General features: G+C 38.2%; 3 protein-coding genes and 1 long non-coding RNA gene across 6 annotated transcripts in view; 2 read left to right on the top strand and 2 right to left on the bottom strand.

Annotated features, from left to right (window-relative positions):
• Positions 1–7,284: 7,284 nt before the first annotated feature.
• The window catches only part of LOC139142401 (betaine--homocysteine S-methyltransferase 1-like), a 97,154-nt gene continuing 77,388 nt past the window's right edge, over positions 7,285–27,050 (bottom strand). Inside the window, exon 8 of the mRNA XM_070712324.1 lies at positions 7,285–8,266. Within this exon, the coding sequence (XP_070568425.1) occupies positions 7,977–8,266 (290 nt within the window). The 3' untranslated portion in view covers positions 7,285–7,976. The remainder of the gene's footprint in view (positions 8,267–27,050) is intronic.
• Positions 12,484–14,381, bottom strand: LOC139142934 (zinc finger protein 776-like). Its single transcript, XM_070713130.1, has 2 exons — positions 14,259–14,381; positions 12,484–13,655 (listed from the first exon to the last, which is right to left on the bottom strand). Exons 1-2 carry the CDS (start codon positions 14,338–14,340, stop codon positions 12,484–12,486), a joined length of 1,254 nt encoding a protein of 417 aa, XP_070569231.1. The 5' UTR covers positions 14,341–14,381.
• LOC139142395 (V(D)J recombination-activating protein 1-like) lies at positions 15,267–19,262 on the top strand. Of its 3 annotated transcripts, XM_070712314.1 has the most exons (4): positions 15,268–16,761; positions 17,237–17,523; positions 17,863–18,078; positions 18,603–19,260. In XM_070712314.1, exons 1-4 carry the CDS (start codon positions 15,670–15,672, stop codon positions 18,661–18,663), a joined length of 1,656 nt encoding a protein of 551 aa, XP_070568415.1. In that variant the 5' UTR covers positions 15,268–15,669; the 3' UTR covers positions 18,664–19,260. The 3 variants fall into 3 exon arrangements, with proteins under 3 accessions (XP_070568416.1, XP_070568415.1, XP_070568414.1); XM_070712315.1 differs by lacking the exon at positions 17,863–18,078 and having other exon boundaries at positions 15,267–16,761; positions 18,603–19,262; XM_070712313.1 differs by having other exon boundaries at positions 15,269–16,761; positions 17,863–19,260.
• Positions 19,398–22,077, top strand: LOC139142410 (uncharacterized). The gene is made up of 2 exons (XR_011554392.1): positions 19,398–20,882; positions 21,691–22,077. It is a non-coding gene; the product is annotated as an uncharacterized lncRNA (long non-coding RNA).

Genomic DNA, 27,050 nt, shown 5'->3' with positions numbered 1-27,050 from the left:
CCGGAACAGTCCACTTTGTTTCAAAGACCGAAGACCGAATTTCGATACAAAGATAAAGTGTAGGTCTGAAACTCACCTCTTGGTGTAAATAAGTTGGGATCGATGATGAAAGACATCTCTGAAACAGCACGTTTGGGGTGTGATGCACACAAATATTAGGGCGACAGCGCACCGTGCACTTTGCTTGATATTGCGGGAATCGAGACGCGATATGTCCTAGTACCGCTCTTTAAATGAAGATTAGTATTCGTTCATACACAAACAAATTGACACTTCCTCACAGATATTATTTACCAAAGTTTGGGCTATAACAGATCGGGATGTCCTAACGATGTAGACCAAGAAGTTCAAAATAACAATGGGATGACTCCTGGCGACTGCGACGATATTTGACATCAAACGTAACAGCAGTGTCAGCGTCCAGCTCTCCCTGCATCGGGCAACACACTCAGATTCTGCACAACTGTTCATCACAGTTGCAGTCATAACAAGTCTGGATTATTTTAAAATTGCTCGTTTTCTGGTACAATTAACGTCCAAATTATCCATCAAAAATAGATCCTGTAACTTCACTGTGCCACCACTGAATGTCACGATGGTATGCAGTACAGAATGGGACAAATCTATTTTTAGTATGCCAAAAAAAACAGGACTATTGTTCTTATGTAAATTTACGAAAACAATTGTTACTTTTTTCTTTTGATTTGAACTCTTGACCAATTTTCTGTGTGACTGCAGCAGGTACCGGTATTTTTTGACAAGTATAGTGTTCGTGTTGCATGCGAATAAAATGCAATGTAATTATGAACGTAATGCGTATTTATCGTAGGCTACTGTGTGCCTGTACAAAATCCCAACGATGATAAAAATGCTCGGTCTCGGGCGCAGAATTTCGTCCGTACGATCTCTCAGACGTCCGTTTTCTGTATTTTGGGCTTAGAGTGATGAAAATACCCAAGAAAGACAACAAAGACACGCAAGTTGATATAATATAATAGCAATAACCCCCTTCGCAGTCGGGTATACACTCGATTTTGGTACAATTCGCTCCATATAGCACTCGCCTATCGGCTCGTGCCTATCGGCTCGTGCTATATGTCGCGCACTGTACCAAAATCTCGTGTATACCCTCCTGCGGCGGGGGTTATTGCTTAATTAGAGCGTTTTAAAATCACAAACATCACAACATAGCCATATAATAGTTAAAAAATATAGTAAATTTCATTGATTGCGTAAAATCGCCGAGCACCTAAATCAATCACTGTGTATACATCGATCAACACTCAGAGGCGGTAGGGGAGAGGGCACGAGGTCACATGAGGTCGTCCGCTCTCACGGTTGCAGGAGTACAATGATCAAAATCACCACAATGGCAAGCAGAGTACTTGTGTTTTTGTTTATCATCACCTTCATCGATCGCTCATTTTGCCATTGAATTGTACTCGATAAACATGCAAGTGGATGAGAAGAAAAGCACCTGCACTGTACATGTTGCAATACGGAGTTATCTCCATGGTCTCGACTACAGTACAGTGAGCGAGCGCGAGCCCGGCCGATGGAAGAACAGCCACAATACAAAAGAATTAATTACATGTCAACAATTTGAGAGTAGTGTACAGAAACAAAATCCTTCGTATAGAAGACTTCGTATTAACGTTAAATTGGCACACTACGTGTACACAACATCGTACGAAGCGCGAAGCGACATGTACCGCGCGCATGAAGTGCGCTGGCTAAAGTGACTCCCAAGGGTATTGCTAAAAAGAGCTTATTGTCAGATAAGCACATTTTGTCAGATAGGCGCCGTACAAACGTGTCTCCCATCATGGTATACTGCAGATAAATTCGCGTCTTCTCTAAACTCTAATTCTAATGAATGAATTATGTTTCATTCCATTTATTCATTAATGATGGAACAGCCAGAGGTGGTAACTTTAGACTGAAGCACACAGTTGCCTTTCTTTGCAACGTAATGTATCACCTTCTTGGATATCGCTGACAATACTCGTTTAATTCGTCCCTCTTGGAAATATAAGTAGCCATCTAGTACATTGGAACGTAACCAAACCACGGTACTATCTGTTGTGGTATGCAAGTACATTTATCCTGAGCGATAAGAAACCTGAAGCATGATAAATAATCTCCTTTGATTTGTACTGAAAAACTTTCAACTTCGTTCGGTATCGCAGCACCTGCGATACCATCTTCACAATATCTTGTCCCCGCCAGTACCCAACCACCATGAGTTCTCGATACTTTCGCAAAATATACTGCGCAGTTGAAACGCCAAGCGTACAACATTAAAATGAAAATATTCAACGCCATTTCCAAAATCCTAGGCGGATCCCAAATACATTTCGATGGCGAACGTCATTAAATAAAAACCCTTTTCAAGTAACTGCTGAGTAACCTTTATGTCTTCACACTTGAATAAACAAAATTGATAGCACGACAGTCAAGCACCAACCTGCACTTACTGTGTCGGTTCACTGCTACCAACAGTGGGTTAACGATATGCGGTTTAGTCAGAGATTTCGAAATACAGCCTTTTAGCAATCAACTTACTTATTATACACCTACTGCCGTAACCTATGGGAGTTTGACCGTCCAATAACTTTCCGTATTTTGTATAGTACGCGGAGTCCCGAATACGGGAGATGCGCGACGCGCAAATTTTCAGGGGTTTGTAGCAATTTTATTTCAACAATCGCGCGCGTTCCACTCATATCGCGCGTGCTGCATCCCTCAAAATTTACCATAGAATTAGTTTATACGGACGATTAATGGAGGGAGGTGTATAATAATAGGGTTATACACAAAATACGGCCCTGTATGGACTCGGGCTCAGTGAGTGACCCCTCATCCATACAGGGCCGTATTTTGTGAATAACCCTATAATATTTCGGCAGATACAAAAATCGCTATGTTTAATAGCTGATGCACTGTTTCTCAATTCAGTTAACGGTGGTACTTCCCTAAAGTACCAATATATAGCCGAGATCGATTACCTCAAGAACAAAAACTACTCGCACCTGCTGCAATCCCCATATCCTGGGCTGCCTTTCTGTTATACCTTGCTGGTGCGTTCGTTGTTGACTTTGTCAAAGTTAATTTGGTGATAATCTGATGACAGCGTCCACAGGTTAGTAATTTACCCTTGTTTGCTTTGGCAGATCAGGCAACCAAACGCATCATATAATAGACTCAATAAAGTGACAAATCGTCACGTAAGATTATCAAAGGAAATATACGTGAGACGCCGAAGGAAAAAAAAGAAATCGTCACTCAACCGTAAGACCAAGACATCAAAAGTGGGCAGTATAAATCTTTATTGGAAATGCATGTCATAGTCAAACGTATTAAAATAAAATAAACAATAGCAAGAAGAAACCTGTGCTGAGACCAAGTTACCTCTATCCTCACCCCACCCCGGGGACGGACATGTAGGCAATCCCCTATGTTTCAGAGGAGAAGACAATTGTTAATAGATGCGACGGAGACCCAACAGACGGACGACGGTGACGGACGACGACGGAAAATCAGCCAATTTGATAAGCTCTTCGTCGCTGATAGGGGAGCTAAAAATCGTCATACATCCACAGATTTTCTTATTTGCATTACTTTGGGCAAGTACCAATCAATACTGTGATTATGTGTAAATTTAATGATTGTGCAATTTTCAAAAGTACTAACAATGTGCAATTTTACTTATAAATGATCATTAAAGTCTACCTGTCTAATTTTTAGCAGATTTGTTTCGCCATAAATCACTTACAATCCGCCATCAGTATCTAAAATTGTTTATCGGACATCAATACTGAGTTATAATGTCTGATTTTCATTTCTGTTTTTAAGATATTCTAGTGTTTTCTCTGTTCTTTTCCGGGGGCTCTTCTGTGTGACATTAACGTGCTTTTTGAAAAGCATTTGACAAAGAAATTATACTGAAATGCCGACGTATTTTCGCCGGAAAAAACTGTATTCGGCTTATCAAAAATCGGCATTCTATACAGCCAGTACTAGTGTGTTCATATGTTAATATACAGTTTGTGGTGATATTGGAAGTGAATGACTTGTTGTTCCTTAAGGGAGTAGAAAAAGAAACTCTAAAGCTGCATTCACAAACATCTATGAGGAGTGGGGGATGATTAAAAAAAATTGTTCTCAGATTGTTTCAAGTACCCCCTTAACAAACTCACAATGTGTTTAAGTCGCCCTTCTGACTTGCCATAATTTTGAAGCCCCCCCTCAAAGCGTTATATGTGGCCAATATAGTATTTCGCACAAATATATCAAATCATAATACATTGGAGTCTATTGGGCAAACTATTTATCTTTTCCCATAAAAACAAGCTATATCTCTACATTTATGTGTGTGAGACATTATAAATGTACTTTGCTTGAAGTGGCAGTTAAAAGTGCATGTGTGTACAAAACAAGATTTTTGGATTACATGTTGATTCACTATGCATAGAAGTCTATTAGAAAGCTATGAAGGCGTCTTTCCTAATATAAAACTAGCAATATCTGTTCATCAATGGACGTTTGATATCTGTTATAAATGTACTTGATTAGCTTAGAGTGTTTACAAGTGCACATGTGTACAAGAAATTTAATTTTGAAATTTCGCCGAAAATGTTGATCCGCTATAAATAAGGGTCAATGACAAAACCGTGAATAATTTTTTTCCCAATACAAAACTAGCAATGTTTGTGCATATAACAATTGACATTATTGTACTTGATCAGAAGAGGATGGTCACACGTGCATATTTGTACAAGAAATTTGATTCTGGAATTTCGCCAAAAATGTTAATCCGCTATACATTGTAATCTATGAGGAAACTATGAATAATTTTTTGCAATACAAAAACAAACGAAATCAGAGTATTTGACCCTTGATTATTAATATCAATGTGCTTGATTAGACTAGCGTGGCTCCAGGTGCATGTATGAGCAAGAAATTTGATTTTACAATTTCAGTTAAAATGTTAATCCAGTATACATTGTAGTCTATGACGAAATTACGAATAACACAGAGGTTTTAATCTCCCAAATTGTTATTCAACGGATTTTGATCTGAAGCTTCCAGTTGCTTTTAATTATACTATTCACTATTCTAAATAGTTTGTATCTGTCAAAGTCCTCAAAAATAAAAATGTAGATACGGCCAAATGAACATTTGACACCTACCTAGACCAAATATATTGTCAATGGGAGAATGTTATCAAATAAGTTATCTCCCGAATTATTATTGAAAGGTTGAGTTGAAACTTTTAGTCATCGTATAGAGGACAATTTTGAGCAACAGAGGGGTTGGGTAAGTAGAAATCATGACAACCTGAATCTTTTGCCTCAATGTGGCTGCTTGGATCATCAATAAATTGTTTGCTATACCCTTAAACTTGCGCCCGAAGGGCTCGGCGAAAAGGGGAATGGCAGGTAACGAAGGTGCCACAAGGTATTTGGAAAGGCATTTGATATTCAATAAATTTACAATTCCCCCTCCCCCACAACGTTAATTTTTTTTCAGATGCCCCTGTTATGTTGTCACTTTCTTAATAACCCCCCTAGAAGTCTCCCGCCCCCCCAGGTATTTTTAGAAATTCTTAACCCGGTTTAAATGTTACCTGTTCTGTGTAGCGGTAAGCTACTCTTTTAAAGGCTAACAATCGATATTGCGTTTAAGCTGGCAATAAGGATGATGTACCACTAGAAGTCTTGAAAACTCTCCTATGGTTAAGCCTTGGACGAAAAGATATAAGACATGTAAGTCGACATTGAGAACTGGGATAAGAATTCCTCGTAAACGATAAGTTCTTAATGGCAGATGTCAATCATGTAGACACATCGTTTATTGAAGTACTGTTTCAAGGTCATATTTTTGCTTGCAAATAACAATTCAAAGTCTCCCTCTTTTGGCCTAGAGATCATAATATGCTATTTGCACATTGCCATTGTGTATACTATTGCAAGGACTTAATGTGTGTCTTTGGTCAAGTTGTGTTTTACAGTGTCCTCGGCACGTCATCATCATAGCTGTGCAAAGTTAAAAAGAATACCCTGTCACGTAAATTTACCGTTGTGCTCGAGAATGACACCCATCATTTGTTAATCATTGTGAGATAAATATGAATTCTCCTGTCAGTATGTGTACGAATAAAACTCTCATGTTTGATGAACATATCGATCTACCGTTGCTTTGAAGAATTTTCGATCATAATCAGAACAGTGATGACACGCTTGATGAAACTTGTAGGTCTGTAACTGTATGCCAACAATTATAGTGACTGACTGTAATTTTGGAAAGGGTAAATGTTCACGATACCGATAAATAATTTGAATCAGGGCGGTAAATGTACCTACATGATTGTATATAAGAGAATAATGCAAAAAAATAATTTCATTCTTATATGCATCGTAAATTCTGTGGAAAATTGTTGGCCATGTTTTGTTCTCTCATGAAATCATTTAAAGGGGGATTGTGGCGGATATATTGTTGTGGCTTTTGCATTCTAGGTGACCGTAGCAACGGTATACGCTTTTATCAAGAGCGCCATCACTGCTCGGCCCGGAATGTAGTCAGGGATCAAACTAAGGACAAATATCAGTTCAGTTCAGTTCAGTTAAGTTAGGGATTGAATATCCGTAGATAATAATATCAGTATCGACCTCAGATTATCAAAAGTCATTTGCAAGATAAGGGACTGGCGATAAATCTAGTCATAAACTGATTGAATAGATTATATGAAACTTACGCATACTAAACGCACACCCTGTTCTTCCATTCCGTGTAACGTTTCACTTAAGCTAGCTTTCCTGTCACTAACAAAAATAAATGCTACAAAGCTCCTGTAAAAGAGGACCTTACTTGTGTCAATATGCAATAATATCATGACAATTACCGTGCAACTTTTCTCGATTTATAGCTTAGTTGACTATGATTATTTTGCTCAGTATCGATCATCAAATACAGCAAAAACTTTCATAGGGGTTTTGTAGAAGACACGACTTTTCTCTCTGTTTTGTGCCAGTTTATAGGTAGAGTATTATGACTTGTCAAGTGAGTTTTCATCGGCACATGAAGTTTATATGGTTTTAAGGCCTTAGATGAAAATTCACGAACGCAAAAGCACCAGGGTGGCAAAATGAACGCATTTGAAACCACCATGACCCTCAACATTGAATACTCATATGCCTCTTTATTTGTATGCTGCTTAAAACGTCGTTTCCTTAAGTTTAAAACAAGTTCGCGCTGTTACTCCTTGATTTCAATCGATCCTTATTCTGTTAAAATCAACACGATTGGAACTACTATGGGATAATTGGATGGTAAAGTAATGCCGATTTAATCTACAAATATAATCACCTCTGCTTTTCCTTTTACATTACACACTTGTTTTTATGAGTAATTTGCAAAATTACAACATTCAGCAATACGGCAACTAACACTTCTGAGAAATTTGAAAAATATGAAAATCTAATTATCCCAAATTAGTTCTAATCGTGTCAATCATAAAGTGGCGGGCTGGCACTAAATTTTGTGAACTAATCTTGAAACTTTATAGTTTTCGTCCATTAATGGCTGCAAGGTTTACCATAACACAACCGCCAGTTTGCGCAATTATGAACACAAAAATCTGATTCTTGGCGGGTGCTGCAGTTTGCATGGATACGAAAATAAGAGTAATATCATGACAAACTGAAATGATACTGTAAAATTTTCTTTTTATTATTAACCGATCAGAGAACAATAACGACGTACAAAAGTGGGTGGACATTAACTACTTTTGAGGCGGCGAAAATATAACATTTCTCTCGGTCGCTGGATAGAAGGTCCATTGAAATGTTGTGTTATCTAACTTTTCGTGATCGTACGCTTACTGTGAATGACCGTTGAAAGCTTATTAATCATGTTTTAGTCTCTTGGAATTTTGTTCTCGTTGCTGCTGTAATATGCAATCTAAAAGGTATATGCTACTGGACTTCACCGATGGTGTGGTAGAGCTTCATGCTTTCATCAACGACGTCTTTCTTCACTTTGGTGTCAGTACCATAGACGTAATGCTTGGACACGTCAGCTAAGAAGCGACTGGAGGGCGGTGATCGGCCAAGAGACTCGGCCAAGCTTCGCATCAGGAAAGGACGATTACCACAACATATACCAAAGTACTGTATACCAAGTTCCCTGCATCGCTTGTCGAACTGGTATATGTCTTCGCGAAGGCACGATGAAACTTCAGTGTCTTCTGGGAATAGTTTCCTTCCTGTGCGAAAACAATTTCGAACGTTACGCTACTGTGTTAGTTTTTATTCCTTCGAAACGGATGCCGTCCAATACCACTTTGAACAAAGAAAGGAAAACAACGAAAAAGAAAAGCTGACTTTCCATTTTATTCACAGTCGGGACACAAACCGGCTTAATGTTAATCAAATGTGGAGTTAGAAATTTTTCTTATATTTAGCGGTCTATCATGAAGAGTTTCCAGGACTTCAATAATGCAACCAATTGATTCTTTGTTTGCTCTAAACCTTGCATTACGGTTTTTCAGCTAATGTAGGACATGAAAATATAAAAACAAGGCCAACCTGCCACTTGCGGCATACTAGAATCGCAAACTATCGATTCTGAAGTGTAATATATTACTGTCATATGATAGAACATTACTTTCGTTCCAAGTTTAGACAAACACTGGTTAGATATATTCATGATTTCCTTACTATGCTTGGGACAGTTCCTTAAGAATTATATATATATATACCGTACACTCTGTGCCCAAGTTCAGAGGTTGCCATAAAGCCATTATGGTGATAACCGGGAGGGCACATTGTATACATTTTGTGTATATATATATATATATATATATATATCGAAGTAAACAGATGTCCTCGTGGGAAATTACAGTGCTCAATGCAAAAGCAGAGCGTTATAAATAAACAGATTATTTCAAGTACAAAGTAATAAAATCTATTACTTAAGTTTCATGCATCTTGCAATCCTCAGATAGAGTGAAAGGATTACTAGCTCGACACTCTTACATATATGATTGGGACGAACCATTCTATTTGTAGGTAGTGTTAAAATTCGATAAATAATATTTGTTTTGGTGGCGACATTTTGAAACCAACTCAGAGCGTTTGTTTAACAGTGTAGATTTGTCAGCATTGATAATGTGCAGCTTTTCTGATATACAAAGATTACATCGCTTGTTCATGTTAGAGTAGCTCAATGCTTTATCAATGATTGACCATGAAATGTCAAAGTCTTGTCCCTTATTTCTTAAGTTCCATACAAATTTTGACAACTCGGTGTCGTTCTTGTATCTCTCGTTACGGAACGATTTCATGTGATTAGTGTAGCGCGTCTTGAAGGTGTTATCAGTGAGGCCGATATAAACCCCCTCTCCGTTGTTCTCCATTGATACTTTGGCTCACCACAATTTGAACAAATCTAACTTCAGTCACCATTAAGAACCAACATACCAAGTTTCAACGAAAGCTGGGCGGGATTTTCCCCTTTTTTTACCTCATTTGCATATTTTTGACACTGACATGTTCATTTGAACAAATTCATATCTCCACTACTTGAGTGTTTAAAAATAAACCTAAATGTGAATTTTTCACCACACTCTTTTCATACATGCTGTCTGACATCAGAATGGATCAACATGTGCCTTTTAAGATTCCATTTATGCATGAATGTTTTACCACACTCTTTACATTCATGTTGTCTGACACCAGAATGCATCAGCATATGTCTTTTAAGATGGCCCTTCTGTGTGAATGTTTTACCACACTCTTTACATTCATGCTGTCTGACACCAGAATGCATCAGCATATGTCTTTTAAGATGGCCCTTCTGTGTGAATGTTTTACCACACTCTGTACACTCATTCTGTCTGACACCAGAATGGATCAACATATGGTTTTTAAGACTGCATTTCTGCGTGAATGTTTTACCACACTCTTTACATTCATGCTGTCTGACACCAGAATGCATCAGCATATGGATTTTAAGACTGCCCTTCTCTGTGAATGTTTTACTACACACTGTACTTTTATGTGGTCTGACACCAGAATGGATCACCATATGGATTTTAAGATGGCCCTTCTGTGTGAATGTTTTACCACACTCTTTACATTCATGCTGTCTGACACCAGAATGCATCAGCATATGGATTTTAAGACTGCCCTTCTCTGTGAATGTTTTACCACACTCTGTACATTTGTGTGGTCTGAAACCAGAATGGATTAACATATGGCTTTTAAGATTGCACTTGTCTGTGAATTTTTTACCACACTCTGCACATTCATGAGGTCTGATACCAGAATGGACTAACATATGCCTTTTAAGATTGCACTTGTCTGTGAATGTTTTACCACACTCTTTACATTCATGCGGTCTGACACCAGAATGGATTAACATATGCCTTTTAAGATTGCACTTGTCTGTGAATTTTTTACCACACTCTGCACATTCATGTGGTCTGACACCAGAATGGATTAACATATGCCTTTTAAGATTGCACTTGTCTGTGAATGTTTTACCACACTCTGCACATTCATGAGGTCTGATACCAGAATGGACCAACATATGTCTTTTTAGACTTTTCGCAAGTTTGAATGTTTGACCACACTCTTTACATTCATGTGGTCTGACACCTGAATGGATCAGCATATGCTTGATTAGATTGTATTTCTTTTTAAATCTTTTACCACATTCACTGCATTTATTGAGTCGTTTCTCTGGCTGGATTAGCATGTGCTTTTTAAGACTCTCCTTCTCTGTGAATGTTTCACCATACTCTCTACATCAGTGTTCTGCCAAGCTTTTGCATCAGTGGGGTCTGAGGGCCCATGGAAGCTCAAAAAGTGGGTCGCTGTTGAAAAAAGGGGGTCATTCTCACTTTATTACATGCCATACCCGTGTTGTTGTTTCGAAGTTCGAACTCGCAGATTCCATGAGTGCTGCGGTTTTATGGTCCTACCTACAGTCTACAAGGCGAGTAAGTGTACTCGTTCGGAAATTCATGTTGTCTCGGGTCATCGTATTTCGATTATTATTATGCTTTATGCATACTTTGCAAGTCATTTGGTTGTTTTTGGCATCGTAGTGGAGCCAGCTGAAATCACGTAACAAATTTCATGAAGACGTCGAACATGCCTGCGTGACAATTTCAAACTTGCGTATGATTTTACGCAACTGAGTTTTTATTTGCGTAAAATGTATTCAAAACTGCGTACGGCTAAGGAATCCGTATCTGATGTGAGTTGGGCAGTCTTTTCTGTAGAACTTGGAGGGTTTCCTGTAATGCGCATGCTCTATTAATAAAAACAACAACCTGGGGGGCTTCAAGGTGTAGCTGAATGCTTGCCATGCCGTGATGATGCAAGTCCCGTATATGATCGTTGAGCAGCCCAATGAGTTCATGTTCAAAGAAAAGACCTTCTGACTGTGAAATTAGTGTTTTCAAAGGGCCAACAAAAAGCAGATACTGTTCAAAGTCCAGCGGGACCTCTCAAGAATGCAACCCGACAGATTCTAAATGGTCATCCGTAGGCCGTAAACACTTTCCAAATAACATGCGACGTAATGACCATTAACTGTATTGTGTTACCAACAACGTAGACTCGATCGATTCTCGAATTTTTTGCATCTGTAGTGCCATTGTCTGTACAGAACTGATTGACGTGACGTTTTGTGATGATGACATACAATGTTGCATAAAGTGCTGCGGTCTGCTAAAATCTAAAATGTTGCAATATCATGATAAATGTCAATTGCAAGCAGGTGCATATGTTCTAATTTTGTCCCGCATTGAACCACATTCAGGCAATACAATGCAATACATGCAGTGCGGCAAGTACGTCGTGTCATGGGGCATTTCTCAATGCGTATTAGTTTACGCAGTCATGATTTATTTTGCGTATTTCAGAACAATTTTACGTAAAATACGCAGGATTTCGCATTAACGGAAACACTGGCCTGCCTCAATGAAGGCTGAGTTTCCGATGCAATGTTTTGAGACTGCTCTGTTTCTGACTGATGCGTTTCCGATGTGGATGGCAGCGGCGTGCATTGGTTTTCAGTTTCCGAGGATGTGAACAGCTGAGACACGATGTCATGTTCGATCGTATTGTCTTCACTCGTCCGGTTGTTGGATTTGTCTTTTTAGGGCGGAATTGGTCCAAAAAAACTAAGAATTGTTCTGCCTCTATGTTTTGATTTATTCACGGAAGCAATTTTCCTTTCCACTGCCAGAGAGTACTGTGAGGCATTGAATTTAACAGAGACGCTGACTGGCTGACTTGAATCTAGCCGATGAAAACCTAGTTCACGATTATGCAAATAAAAAATCACTGAAGGTTGCTATGGAAGCAACACGTCTCATGTTCTCACGAGCAGCATGCACGCATGAGCAGCGTGGAATGTCTACTTCCGCGTTTGGCCTTTCGCGTATAGTACGTAAATAAGTGTATTTTTTTACCGAAAGTTTAGTGGGACTGACGGCGTGCTGCGCCTGCCGGACCCGATGATTGATTTTTTGGGGGTCTTCAATTTTATTTTTGCGGCAATGGCGCAAGGCCGCGGCCTCGGCAGAACACTGCTACATTCATGCTTTTTGACATCAGAATGGATCGCCATATGCTTTTTAAGATAGCCCTTCTCTGTGAATGTTTTACCACACTCTTTACATTCATGTGGTCTGATACCGGAATGGATTAACAAATGTCTTTTTAGACTCTTCCTTAGTGTGAATGTTTTACCACACTCTTTACATTCTTGCTGTCTGACACCAGAATGGATCAACATATGCTTTTTAAGATTGCCCTTCTCTGTAAATGTTTGACCACACTCTGTACACTCATGCTGTCTAGCACCAGAATGGATTAACATAGGTCTTTTATGATTGCCCCTTAATATGAATGTTTGACCACACTCTGTACACTCATGCTTTCTGACACCTGAGTGAATCAACATATGCCTTTTAAGATTGATATTATGCGTGAATGTTTTACCACACTCTTTACATTCATGCTGTCTGACACCAGAATGGATCAACATATGCCTATTTAGATCGTCCTTCGTTGTAAATCTTTTGCCACACTTCCCGCATTTATTGGGTCTGTTCTCTGAATGCCTTAGCTGGTGCTTTTTAAAATAGCCTTTCTTTGTGAATGTTTTACCACACTCTTTGCATTCATGTAGTCTGATCTCTGAGTCGGTCAAAACATGTGTCTCAAAATGGCCATCATGAATTAATGTTTTAACGTACTCGCTGTGTTCTAATGGCAAGGGATCAGACTGGATTACTGCAAGCCCCTTACGATACATGTTGTGTGTGAAGGTCTCAACGCCTTCTCCACATTCAATTTCTTGTACCGCAGGATAGTTCAAGTTATGTGCACCATCATTGCTGTTTTTCATATAAATTTTATCACACCCAGTGCTGATCTCACCGTCACAGTTGTCCCAATTTTGAGAACTGCACTCCATCAAACGGAAGGAATCTTCGTATAATGTAGTTTGGTGTTCAATATGATCGCCTTCAGAACATGGATTCAGGTCTTCGTTCCGGTGTTCTTGGTTGGACACGCCATATTCCAATGTTATAAAGCAATGTTGCATTATGCCCTGTAGAATCATTGATGCATCTGTTGTTAGAGAGATTGATAAAAAACAGTTCAACAGAGTAAGGTAAACAACAAGGCTCCATAAAGCACTCTTGGACAGAGAGATTGTGAAACCAATTGACATGAATATTTATAACATAGGTCAACGTCCTTGTACAAACTTTGAATAATGTCGGTATTTGATACATATCTGAGTTATGGCTCAGGATATGAAAAAATTGTAACAGAATGGCCACATGGCGGCCATAGTAGATCGTATCACAAAACAATTCGATGTGCATATGTATGACATAAGGAGTAATCCTTGTACCAAGTTTGAATGAAATCACTCGGGCAACTCTGAGATATTTGCGTGAACGGATGGATGCACGTACGCATGGACATGGCCAAACCTATAAGTCTCCCCGGACATTGTCCATGGGGACTAGTAACCAAGATGAGCTAAAAGCAAGCCATTCGTATCACTAATCTAACAATTACCCTCCTAGCTATTAAGATAACCAGCCAGCAATCCAGCAATACAACACCGTACTCTTTGTATCAAATCCACAAACGCACACTTATTCATTCCATGATACAAATTAAAACTCGACATCTGCCCTAGGCTGTATAACGAAACCTTACCTTTCATTGATAATGTATTATCTTGATATTGTTGACGCATCTTTTCAGTCAGTGTTTCTAATGGTTTCAGAAGCTCATGCATTTTGTCCAAATATTTTAGAGATTTGAAAATTGCAGAACACTCTGGAAAAATAAAGAATGTTTCTACATTACGTATCCATACAGTAACATTAACAACCGATCTATGATATTCCCTAACTGAAACATAGTCAGATAAAGTCATATTGTTTCACAAACCTTCGGGCACACCTCTTTCATCACTTTCTTTTAAACATTAAAACGTTTTAACATAGCTCTATAACTTACTTGATGACTAACGAATATGAAATTACTGCACTATACATTTGATAAAACTCTGGAAGTCACACTATCCTGTTCTTAATAAAAGTGACAGGACTGTGTGATTTCAAGTATTTTATCAAATGTGTTCCTTAGTGTCCCCTACGGGAGCATTTGTTTTTTAAAGGGATGGGGGTCGGTGGAAATCAGGGGGCATGAGTTTTACGAAACCGTTTTTCAGAGGGGGTCAAATTTTACAATCAATGATCGGAGGGGTGTTCAAATTTTACAAAGGTTTGTATGGAGTTATGGAAAGAAATGACTTTGGAATTTCACCGAAATGTTGCTTGATCCTCCATACATAATCTATCGGTAGTCTACAAAACTAGCTAAATGTGTATAGGTATGGATCATTGTATCGAATTACACTCACTTTGGTTTATTTTGCCAATCAAAGTTCCGACACAAGTTGGTGTCGTCGTAATGGACTCATTTTCGCCGCCAGTTGGCCTGCAGCTAACAGTGGCGGGGTTTACCTTTTGATGACCTGCTTAGCGATGCACGCTACCCCGCCAACAGATAGCTGCGTTTCCAGAGCTAGTACTGCCTCAAGCTATGCGTTACACTGTACAGGCAACGCGCAGTTTAGTAAGAGGAAAGTTTTAACAAACAGACATACAAATTCTCTCGTGAAATCCCGCGCGACTGGTCGAGATTTCCATTCGGAAAAGAACGTGGTCCCCGGTCGGGTCAGGTTTTGTATGTTTTAATCATCGGAAAACGATCGGCTGGCATGCTGGGTACCCGAATACGAATCCGAAAACACCCGACTACCTCTCATGTAAACATGTAATGGCGGGACCCTGTGCTTGGCGTACATCGAGATCGTGAAGTCGGAGTCGCTCGATCAGGTATTCCCCAAAGAATCTTCCGTTTACATTGATCATGTTTTGAGTCATGTACTTATTTGTCGTATTTTTTAACTAAAACTGGTTTTTCATGTCTCGAAATCGGTTTTCCTGAGTGCCTTCTTTTGTAACGGTATGAGTCAGCAGCATGAATTGGCTTCGGGTTTTTTTTGTGGCCTTCGGGTTTTTTTTTTTATTGACAAGAAACTAGCCCTCGGGTAACTATGGTCACGGCGTCTACCGGCAGCGCGGCAAATACAAATGGTCTGTTGACAATGTCGTCTGACAGAAATTTAGATTTCCATCTCAATTTTATTGCAACACGATGTCGTATCTGTGCATCGAAATGTCAGGGAACGTCGTATGTGTGCAGGGAATATTACTCGGACATCAATTTGTGTTTTTCAATTGATGTTGTCACTGATCAAACTGACGTTCACCCAGGTAGATTTTGCAAAAGTTGCAAGCGCACCATTGATAATGTGAAGCAATGTCTTGCTTATGGTAGGCGCTACAGACCAGGCGTTCAAATTTTTGAGTGGGAGAAACATCCTAGGAGTGGTAAGTGTGCTGTATGTGATCTCAGCAAGGGAGGCAGGAAAAGGAAAGCGAGCAAAAACAGGGGGAGACCGCCCATTGCAGGAGATTCAAAACAGATGAAAAGTTGTATCAGCGAGGTCACTGTATCATTATCACAGCATTTCAAGCAATCCATCAATCAGAAGGCTACACAAAAATTGAGAGCAAACTCGAGCTTAGGCAAAGATCGCTTTCCTTCAATTGATGCTGAACTTGACCTAGAATGTCCAGTGTGTAAAGATATGCTGGATGGCTGTGTACAAGTTGATTGTAAAGGTCCCCATACATTCTGTGCTGATTGCCTGACAAAATGGTTGGAGGTGTCATCTACCTGTCCTGTGTGCCGTGTCCACATTACACCTGACAGTATACAGTCAGTCCCACTTCCATTTTCAAATATATTGTCCAATCAGTACATAAATTGTGATCATGCTGCAAGTGGGTGTCAGAAAATTGTCAGACTTGGAGATCTCAGACCACACTGTAAGATCTGCTCCTTCAGAACTGTTCATCACGACCATGATTACTGTGGTCCAGGTGACAGACAGCAAACTTCCCAAGCAAACGACAAGGAGGAGAGCACTACTCTAGCTGATCACATGAAGTACATAACATCTAATATCACAGAAATGAGCAAATTTCAACAATTCGAAGAACTTGCTACAGCCATTGTCAAACACAAACTGGACGAAAACAAAAATTCTGGAAGTATTGTCAAATTTAAAACAGGAGGTCAGGTAAGCATGCTAAATAATTTTCCTTGTCTATTCAGGTATGATGTGGAATGATTTTTAATTATATTTTCTTGCAGGTTATCTATTCTGTTACCTCTTATGTTAGATGCAAATTTTCAAAATTCCTAAAATGTGCAGTGCAGTACCATTTGATGCCAGCTTTTGTGTATAATGTTAATAATATAAATCTAATTAATTTGAGTTCATTACAAAATTGGCATATGAGGTAAATGAAATTGCAAAACAATTTTACAAGAACTTTAATGGAGCAAGCGATTTCTCTTTAAATATTTTTATTGGCAATCACAAGAGAATTTGAGTACAATATTTGCAATTTGCATAATTTCTTTAAACAATTTGTATTGTCTACAAAAAATTGTCTATAGACAATATTGACAGTATATGTCTATTTGCATAATTATGTCAATTATAACACATGTTATCAGACTGTAAGTGTTGTTTTTTTTATAACTCTTAGCCTCTTGTCCTAATGAAGACAACACAACCTAGGAAAGCTAGTGATGAATGCTCAAAGTCAACATTGGTGAAAAGATCAAAAATTTTGAGCAACATGAGAGTGGAAGTTAGTGGTAGAGGACGTGGGTCTATTTGTCAGGCTGCTGTTGATATACAACGAATGGAGGAGACAGATCGAAATCAGATGTTGTCGTCAATTGGTCTGCTACCAGATGTTAAACCAGGAGCAGGTTTGCTCCTTAAAGCAGACCTTGGAATAACTTGGTCAAAACTCCGTAAGATGAGAAGGTAAGCTGAAAACCTTTGTCAACTTGACACTGGTTCTCCATAAGGGGTGGGCTATATGTAATAATATTCCCATTCTACAATGAAGTTACTACATGTGAATTGACATGTTATTTTCCCAATTTAGTAATATTTCATGAAAGCCTTATGGTTCAGATAAAATTTGAAAGATATATTTTCACAAAGCCAGTGTTTTATCACTTTCCCTTTTTTGAGTGAAATGTAAAAATGCAGTGAAGTACCATTTCTTTCTGTATCTGTGTGACATGATCACCGATGACACTGACAAATGCAGTACCTTTTATTGGCTGCTATAATATTTTATCAAATTTCTTTCATCAGGTGGCTTAGGCAATGGAACATCAAGATAGACAGTGAGAGGAAAGATAGAGAGAGAGCCAAGTCCTTACAGTTCCAGCTTAAAGCAGAAAACGTACCTTTTACTTTTACTGTGAAAGGGACTGAAGGGAAGAAATTGCAGGAGATAAGGATGGCACCTTGTGTAGCAGTGTCAAGTCTTCTTGACACTGTGATTTCAAGACTTGAGGATTTACAGAGGTATTCATATTCATACACACATGCACATGGTCTATTGCCTTACAGGGATATCCTGGTCCAGTCACAGCAGTAAATTTTTACAGCAGGACAATAATGATATGAATTCCAACATGTTAATATTTTAACTTTCTCATTTGCAGGTCAAAATTGGAATGCAAAATTTGCAAATGTTAAGTTTGTGCACCTTTTATTTTCTTTAAATATCAATATTACTGCTTTAACTATTTTCTTTATATAGGACAGGTAGATTAGTGTCAAACGGAGTGATTCCATCATCAGAAGTATGGATAAAAATTGGCGGCGACCATGGTGGAGGAACCATGAAATCAATATTCCAGATACTGAATGTCACCGAGCCCAACAGCTGTGACAATACAGTTGTGTGGAATATCTTTATGGCAAAGGACTCTGATAGGAACCTGAGAAATGCCATGGATTTGAACAAGGGTGATGTCGATGCACTGGACCATTACATATGGAAGTATGTTCACCTAACTATATTTTTGTTTTACCTTTCATTTCAGGTTTACTGGGAAGGCTAATGTGCAAATTATGATCTCACTGTTTGTGCTCTTTTTCATTTAGAGACAGGATATTACTGGTGTGGCTTTCTGGTGATTATGAGTACCTGTTGAAGATCTATGGTTTATCTGGTGCCAGTGGTATGTCAGAGTGTTTCTATCTATCTTAAAAAAGTACAACAGTCATTGTTCGGTGTATTTTGTGGGAAGCAACCTAAATACTTTGTTCATTTGTCATTTAACTTTCAGATTACTCCATGTATGATGAGTTTCTACTTGTTGTATCTCCATTTGTCTCCATGTATTGGTTGTTTGTTTCATGGCAGAGGATAGAAAGGTATGGGGTAAAACAGGGGTACTTATAAGTTTGTGACAGACCTGTGTCACATACTGGTATTAACATGCAATCACAGTAAATTTTTTTGTTTACAGGTAAATATTTTTGTCTTTGGTGCCTCACAACCAAAGAATTGGCTAATATGGCTCCATCACAGGAATCATCAGTACCAGTCCGAACACTTGCACAAATAAAGAAAGATGTAGCAGACTTTAAGAAAAGTGGAGCTGTGTTGAAGAAAGCAAAAAACTTCCATAATTGCATCAGAGAGCCAATGTTTGAAATTCCCTTGTCAAGGGTTAGTAAAAGTAGGATTTTTGCAAAGCAAGAGGATTTTCCTCTTCTACTTTGCACAAGTTTATATCCCTCTTATCTATAATAATGTCATTAATTCATATTGTTACAATTATGAAGTCACAAAATTATTCATAATCAAGAACTCACTTATGGCTCACATTTTTTAAAAGAGGGCATGGCTCTACAAGTGCTAATTGATGTACATGTAGATTTGTGCCCTCTGTTCAGAAATGTGAGTTACAAGTGAGTTCATGATTGTTAATAATTTTTCGACATCAGAATTGTAACACTACGAATTACTGACATTATTACAGTGTTACAATTATGAAGTAATGAAATTATTCACAATCAAGAACTCACTTATAGCTCACATTTCTTATTGGGCATTGATCTACAAGTGCTAACTGATGTACTTATAGATCTATGCCCTCTAGTATGAAATGTGAGCTAAGGTGAATGCTTGATTGTTGATTTTCCCACATGTGAACTCCTTAATTTGTGCCAGGATGGTAGTAACAAACTCAATTTAAAAAGCTGATAGATTGTTTTATGACACTTTTTCATTTTCAGGTGGTGAACAATTCACATCAATTTTTTTTCAACTTTTCTGACAAACAGGTATGCCTGCCAGTGCTGCACATATCTCTGGGTATTTTTCACAGGTTCTATAAATTACTGCAACATGCTTGTCATCTGCATGACATTAAGATCTTTACTAGCATGGTGCAGGATGATGATGTTGATGAGCCTGTGCTAAGATCACAACGTTTTGCGGAGTATGTCACACTGGTTGAGCAAATGGTAGCCCATGAACAGAAAGCTCAGGAGTGTAAAGACAAGGCTGACATGCTAGGCAATGATATAGAGCGTCTTTTGCTGCATTCTGATGATGAAGACTCAGATGATGATGATGATGTCAGACACCCTACACTTCATGAAATAAAGCAAATGGAAAGAGAAAAAGAAAAGCTGTATGATCTGGTAGAAGATAAGGTGCATATCAGTCATGATTCTAATGATTTTTACTCTGCCATTTCATTTTGAATGAATTTTCTTTCAGTGTGTCAGCAATAAGGAGGGTCATGGTAATAATGAAATTCTTTATGTTTATCATAGAGAAGGGAAGCAGCAGAATTAAAGGACAAGTTACCCGCACAAGCAGGTTTCACTGTGAGAGGCCTTGAGTCTGCACTAGCTACCATTAATGTGTATTTACAAAGCTATCATAGTCAAGCATTCATCGGGAACCATGTTGATAAATGTTGTAAGGTGTGTCAGGAAATATATCAAGCTGAATCATTTAGTTGATATTTTATAGACACCTATGTTTGAATGTTTTGTTTTCCTTTGTTCAAATTCTGATAACACTGTTCTAATATATCAATGTTAGATTGATTTAGTTTCACAAGCAGGTATTGTTCAAGAAAAGACTAGCATGGCATGTTTTATCTTTACTTTTGATACTCACCATATATATCCTTTTTGTTTTGTCAGTTTCTTGACTCCCAAGACATTAGAATATTTTATTTGATTTCAATTTGTTCTTTTTTTGGTAATTTAATTGTTTTGCTATAATTTGTGTTTGTTGTGTTGTGTTGTGGTATCTGTATTGTTCATTTCCAGGTTCCAAGTCATAATTATGATAATCAGTAAGTATTTTGCTATATTTACATGTATTTTTGACCTCTGTCTTGTTTCCAGCCTGCAAATGTAACCCTTTTGTGTGATGCTGTCATCAAAGTCACTGAAAATGTATGTGAACATCTCTTGGGTGATGCAAGGGCTATTGTTGCTCAGTATCAACCACTGTTCACTCATTTCAGTACTTGTCACAATCTCTACTCATTGAGTAGAGAACTCACAACTGCTGAAATAGAGCTATTAGGTATGTACACATATCAGGGTTCTCCACAAGTGATTTGGTGGTTGAGGGATAGGTCATCTATCCTGATAGTTTTTACCAATCCATTCATAAGTCAATAACTAAACGAAAGAATACATTTGCTCAATTACATGCAAATTATTAGTTATTATGTTAATTGACCATCTCTCTAGTTTCCAAGACTTTTGGAGAACACTGCATATTATAGATATAAAGGTAAGCAGCCTGTATGTATTCATATACAGGGCAATTTCATTTCTCAATCACAGGGCAATTTCAGTTCTCAAATTTGACATGCATTGGTTAGTAAATATAAGAATTGATGATATTACTATCCAAAGAGCAAATCCTCTCATTGCCAACTGGACACAGTTTGTTGTGTAGATAATTTGTTGTTGATGCATTTTTACAAAAATAGAAGTACAGCTATATTAAATGACATTATAACAAACTCATGTGTGTTTCCTCAAGCAGTGATGTCCTTTTAGCAACTATGTTTAAATATAGTATGCCCTAAATGAAACCATGATGTTTTTGTACATTTAAAATTGTATAAATTTGTTCTTTCCTGACAGATTCTTCAATTACACAACTGATGGAACATTTCAGGAAGAGCTTCCCATCTGTAAATGTTTTCCCGAAATTACATATACTGGAACACCATGTCATGGAACGCATTAGGGAGCATAACAGAGGGTTGGGATTCTTTTCTGAGCAAGGGGTGGAATCAATTCATCACAAGTTAAATGAAGCATATCAAAGTTATCAGTGTCTTCCAGGGAAAAATCTCAAAAAACTTGAGCAAATGATAAAAGATCATCATGTCAAAGTAAACCCAAATCATGTGAAACCTGAAATCAAAAAGAGGAAGTAATCAACAGTGCTTGTATTTGACTGTCCTGAGAAAATTTTTTGATACTTCAATCAATAAAGATGTGAACATGTTAGTTTTAATCTGATAATTTGATTGTATCTTTGTTGTCTTTCTTGATTGCTTTTATTGTGTGTGTGTGTGTGTGTGTGTGTGCGTTTTGAGGTGATTATATCAACTTTGTTGCATGAGTTATCCTAAGTATAGAGCTATAAAGAAGGTAATGCCATGAAAGCATCACAAATTAATGACAAGGCCAGCAAAATAAGCATATTTTTAATAATTTATTAGTTGCAGGCCAAAATCCTGCTGTTAAGTGACAGTATTATGATTGCTCAATAGCAATATCCCTGTAACTCAAGTACAAATAGATCATCACAACTTTGGCGTAGAGGGCGCTGCTCCCAAAAGGCGGCCATTTTGTTTCCCCCAACTAAGTTACCATTACGTAACTCATAGTACATAGACCCTCGAGTGTCTATGAACTACATTTCTGCAGTTATAGCCTGTAAACGAGGTCACCGGTAACACACTGCCTATAGGGTTTCTCCGTCGTCTTTTTGGCCTTCAGAGAAGGCCAAAAGACGACGGAGAGGCCCTAGACTTCACACAGCCGTGGCACACAGAGCTATACTGCGAGGCGCGTCCATTGTGTTTTGACATCATGTACACAACGAACAACAGACTCCTTTGACCCTGAAACAGAACCCCTTTTCTGGATCACAGGGACTGTCCAACGTGAACCTGAACACAAGCGATTGTGGACTATGCGGGTGTTTCACCTCCGCTTCACATGGATCATACCTTGTGAACTTAGTCTTAGAACACTGCTTGGATTGATCAGTGAATCATTAAACAGAATTTCAAAAGAACGCAAAGAAGTCATCGTGTTAGGTGACTTCAACATTGACTTATCAAAAGATAATCAGAAAGCCTGCTTATGGCAAGACTTTATGGACAATGAATATGATTTCAGTCAGTTGGTTACAGAGCCAACTCGAATATCATCAGCGACTGAAACGTTAATTGATCACATTTTCGTCTCGCACCCAGAGAATATTACACAAAGCTTTGTGGCTAAGTACTCAATTAGTGACCATTTCCCTATATGTGTCACGAGAAAAGCATCTGTAACAAACGATAAGAGTGCAAGTACTATTAAATACAGGTGTTTCAAAAATTTCACTGAATCAAAATTTTGTGAGGAATTACGTTGTCAACCATGGTCTGTTGTTGACGCTTTTGATGATCCCGAGGATAGGCTGGATACCTGGATGTACCTATTCGGTAGTGTGGTTGATGCGCATGCGCCCATCAGGGAGAAGAGAGTGAGGCACAAACATCGCCCCGATTGGTGGACTGAAGAAATATCCAATGCCATGTCCCAAAGGGATAAAGTTGACAAAAAGACAAACTTTGAAACTTTTAAATACTGGAGAAATAGAGTGAAGTCACTCATATTTCAGGCAAAGTGTGTGTATTATCAGTCAATTCTAGAAAAGGGCCAGTGTGCTATTAGGGATTTCTGGAACCATTTAAGGGAGTTAGTTCCAGGTAAAACATCTTCAATGCCGTTGAATATGAATATAAATGGTAATGAATTAAATAACCCTAATTCCATTGCTAACGGTCTTAATAATTGGTTTTCATCTGTTGTGGATAAATATGTGACCAAAAGCAATGAAGAATCAGATTCCTTTCTGGATAACCTCAAAGACTTTGTATCCAGGAAAAAGAACTCCCAATCGGTCTTTTGTATACCAGAAATAACTGTAGAGTTTGTTGAAAAACAACTCAAATCGTTAGATATCAAAAAGGCTACCGGTCTTGATGGATTGCAAGCTCAATTTTTAACCAAAGCAGCAGATGTTATAGCCCCGTCGATAACAGGTATTTTAAACGGTTTTGTACAGTCGGGTACTTTCCCCGCACTATGGAAACGTGCAAAGGTCACCCCGTTACATAAGGGTGGAAGTATAGGTGACCCTGGTAATTACCGGCCAGTTAGTATTTTACCAATTTTATCCAAAGTGTTAGAGCGACATATCCATAATCATCTAACTACTTACTTACAAGATAATAACCTATTACATGGCAAACAATCGGGATTTAGAGCTTTTCACTCATGCCAGTCTGCTCTAACTTCACTTTTGGATTCATGGTGTTGTAATATAGACAAAAAACAATTAATTGGTGTAATTTTTCTCGATTTAAGAAAAGCATTTGATCTTGTTAACCATACTATTTTGATCCAAAAACTTAGAATCTACGGCGTTAGAGATAACGCTCTCAACTTTTTTCAGTCATATCTTGCCAACAGAGTACAGTGTGTTGTTATGAATGTTACAAATCTGATAATGTACCATTGTCAGTTGGTGTACCCCAAGGGTCAATTCTAGGCCCACTACTGTTTCTGTTATATATTAATGACATGCCTCTACATACAACTAAATGTGAAGTTGAGATGTTTGCCGATGATAGTACAATGCACACGTCGGCTAAGACCACATGATGAATTAGAATGTAATTAAATAGTGACCTTGAACATATTAATAATTGGTGTTTAAATAACAAAATGTGTCCTAATACTGAGAAAACCAAATGCATGTTGGTCACTACTAGGCGAAAACGGTCACACTTGACTAGTTCAGTACTAAACGTTAAACTTGGTAGCAATAATATTGAAAATGTTGATTGTGAGAAACTTCTTGGTGTTACTATTCAGAGTGATTTGTCTTGGGCATCTCATGTGCATAATATTGTGAAGAAAATCAAATGTAAACTATATCTCTTGGCCAGAATAAGGCCATTTCTACCAACCTCAGCGAGGCGCCAGTTTTACAATTGTTTTATTTTACCCTATTTTGACTATTGTCTTAGTATTTGGGGTTGTTGTAGTGAGAAGGATATGGATCGTTTAAACGGTCTTTTAAAACGGGCAATGAGATTAATTTTGGATTGTGACTCTGGCACTAGTACTCCCTCTGTGGAAATGTTTACTCGTTTGAAATGGTATCCACTATCCTATCGTTACAAGTATAAATTAGTTGTGTCTGTCTACAAAGCTCTTTGTGGCACGGCTCCATCTTATATCCGGGACATGTTAACATTGTACGATGCACAAAGATCTTTAAGATCTGTTTTTAATGAAACTTTAAAAGTACCATTTGCCAGAACTGAATTGCTGAAACAATCTTTTAGAGTATCTGCTCCGAGGTTTTATAACGAGTTGCCCACATCAATAAGAGGCTGTACAAGCCTTTCAATTTTTAAACGTGCTTGTTATAAATTTTATTTACAAAGTTTTACTGATGCTGTCACCTTCTGATCATTTTATGTTGTTGTCGATTTTATCGTGTTGCTGTATGTTTTATGTATTTTAACTTTGCTGTGCTGTTGTTTGTTTTTGTATTTTAACTTTCTTTGTGCTCGACCCTTGTGAAAAGAGGCGTATACCTATCAAGGCTATCGAGTTGAAATAAAGATTATTATTATTATTAGTATTATTATTATTATTATTATTATTATTATTATTATTATACACCACAGTTGTTATTGAATTCACTGCCACCGCCGCCATTGTTGTTTGTTCTCTCACAGGGCTCCAAATCCGATAGAAGACAGTCCTTCTTCATTATTTCCGCCGGCATTGTTTTTGAAGTCCAAATTTTGCTGCAAACATATTTCAGAGGGGCGTAAAATTCAAATCAGAGACGGCGTCAAACAGCGGCTACATGTGTGTCTACAGTACAATTTAGCTGTTCACCAAGCTTTGGTTAAATAATATGAACTTTTGACCTCTGGTCCTCTTATCTGAACTTTGAAACATCCGTTGGGGGCGCTTTGCACGAGAACCGTGTGTACGGCGCTTATCTGACAAAACGTGCTTATCTTACAAAAATAACTAATTACTGCTTGTAGCCTTACTTATTTGTGGAAAGTAATCCCTCACACAATACTTCGTCTGTTAAAACATACAAACGAAATCTTAATTAGAGCATTTTAAAATCACAAACATCACAAAATAGCCATATAATAGTTAAAAAATACAGTAAATTTCATTGATTGCGTAAAATCGCCGAGCACCTAAATCAATCACTGTGTATACATCGATCGACACTTAGAGGCTGTCTTAAGGGGTAGAGGAGAGGGCACGAGGTCACATGGGGTCGTCCGCTCTCACGGTGGCAGGAGTATCAAAATCACCACAATGGCAAGCAGAGTACTTGTGTTTTTGTTTATCATCACCTTCCTCGATCGCTCATTTTGCCATTAAACATGATGCTTGGACATGTCAGGTGAGAAGCGACTGGCGGTCGGTGATCGGCCAAGAGACTCGGCCAAGCTTCGGGTGCGTCTATTTCAAGATCCGAGGTGCAAAGTTGTATGCAAATGAGAACAGTGTTGCGAAGTGTAGCGAAGCTAAATTAACACTACAATTGAAAGCTAAACGTTTTAGATTTGTTGGTTTATATTGAATAAAGCATTCTGTCAATTTTGTACATTCAGTTTCTTTGATGCATTGTCAAAATAAAGCCAAGTATCGCGTACTTGATTGCTTGTCATGGAAGGATAGGACTTGTGTAAAGCAGACCTATATTTTTATATCTTGAGGGTCTTTGAAGATTGATCGGGAAGAATTCTCTTTTTTCTCTCTGCTTCACGTCGATTTTTTAGCAAGACCGATTCGGACAACTTTTTGGGGTTTTTTGCTTATAGTCTGTCAGTGACATGTTTCGGTTTTTCTTTCGTGCGTTTGTATGCTCCCCTCTGCCAATAACCGTGTTCTTTTTGTTGAGATGAAATAAAAAACGCAAACTGGGAAAGAAATGTGCGGCATCACAAACTTGACATCTTGCTAGCTGTTAACTTCTGAGGCATTTGCCTCACGTAGTTTGAAATCCTTAAGCTTGCAGCTTTGCAAGCGCCGAAGAATCCAAATACATCTCCGGAATATGTATGAACCATAAAAATTACAGTCTGATTTTTGTTGCAGTTTTTCGACAAATATTACGTAACATCGATGACCTTTGACATTGATTTCACATATCGCTCAAGAAATTA

Source organism: Ptychodera flava, chromosome 10, assembly GCF_041260155.1.
Source record: "Ptychodera flava strain L36383 chromosome 10, AS_Pfla_20210202, whole genome shotgun sequence".
In the NCBI taxonomy this organism is placed as follows: Eukaryota; Metazoa; Hemichordata; class Enteropneusta; family Ptychoderidae; genus Ptychodera; species Ptychodera flava.
Note: the sequence above shows the minus strand (reverse complement) of the source record. Positions and strands in the feature narration are given on the sequence as shown.

Excerpts from the sequence above, each read along its gene's own strand:
- LOC139142934 (XM_070713130.1), bottom strand. The coding sequence starts at position 14,340 with ATGCATGAGCTTCTGAAACCATTAGAAACACTGACTGAAAAGATGCGT. Across the intron at positions 13,656-14,258 it reads TAATACATTATCAATGAAAG|ATGCATCAATGATTCTACAG; the intron begins GTAAGGTTTCGT and ends CTCTAACAACAG.
- LOC139142395 (XM_070712313.1), top strand. The coding sequence starts at position 15,670 with ATGGTCACGGCGTCTACCGGCAGCGCGGCAAATACAAATGGTCTGTTG. Across the intron at positions 16,762-17,236 it reads AATTTAAAACAGGAGGTCAG|CCTCTTGTCCTAATGAAGAC; the intron begins GTAAGCATGCTA and ends TATAACTCTTAG. Across the intron at positions 17,524-17,862 it reads AAACTCCGTAAGATGAGAAG|GTGGCTTAGGCAATGGAACA; the intron begins GTAAGCTGAAAA and ends TTCTTTCATCAG.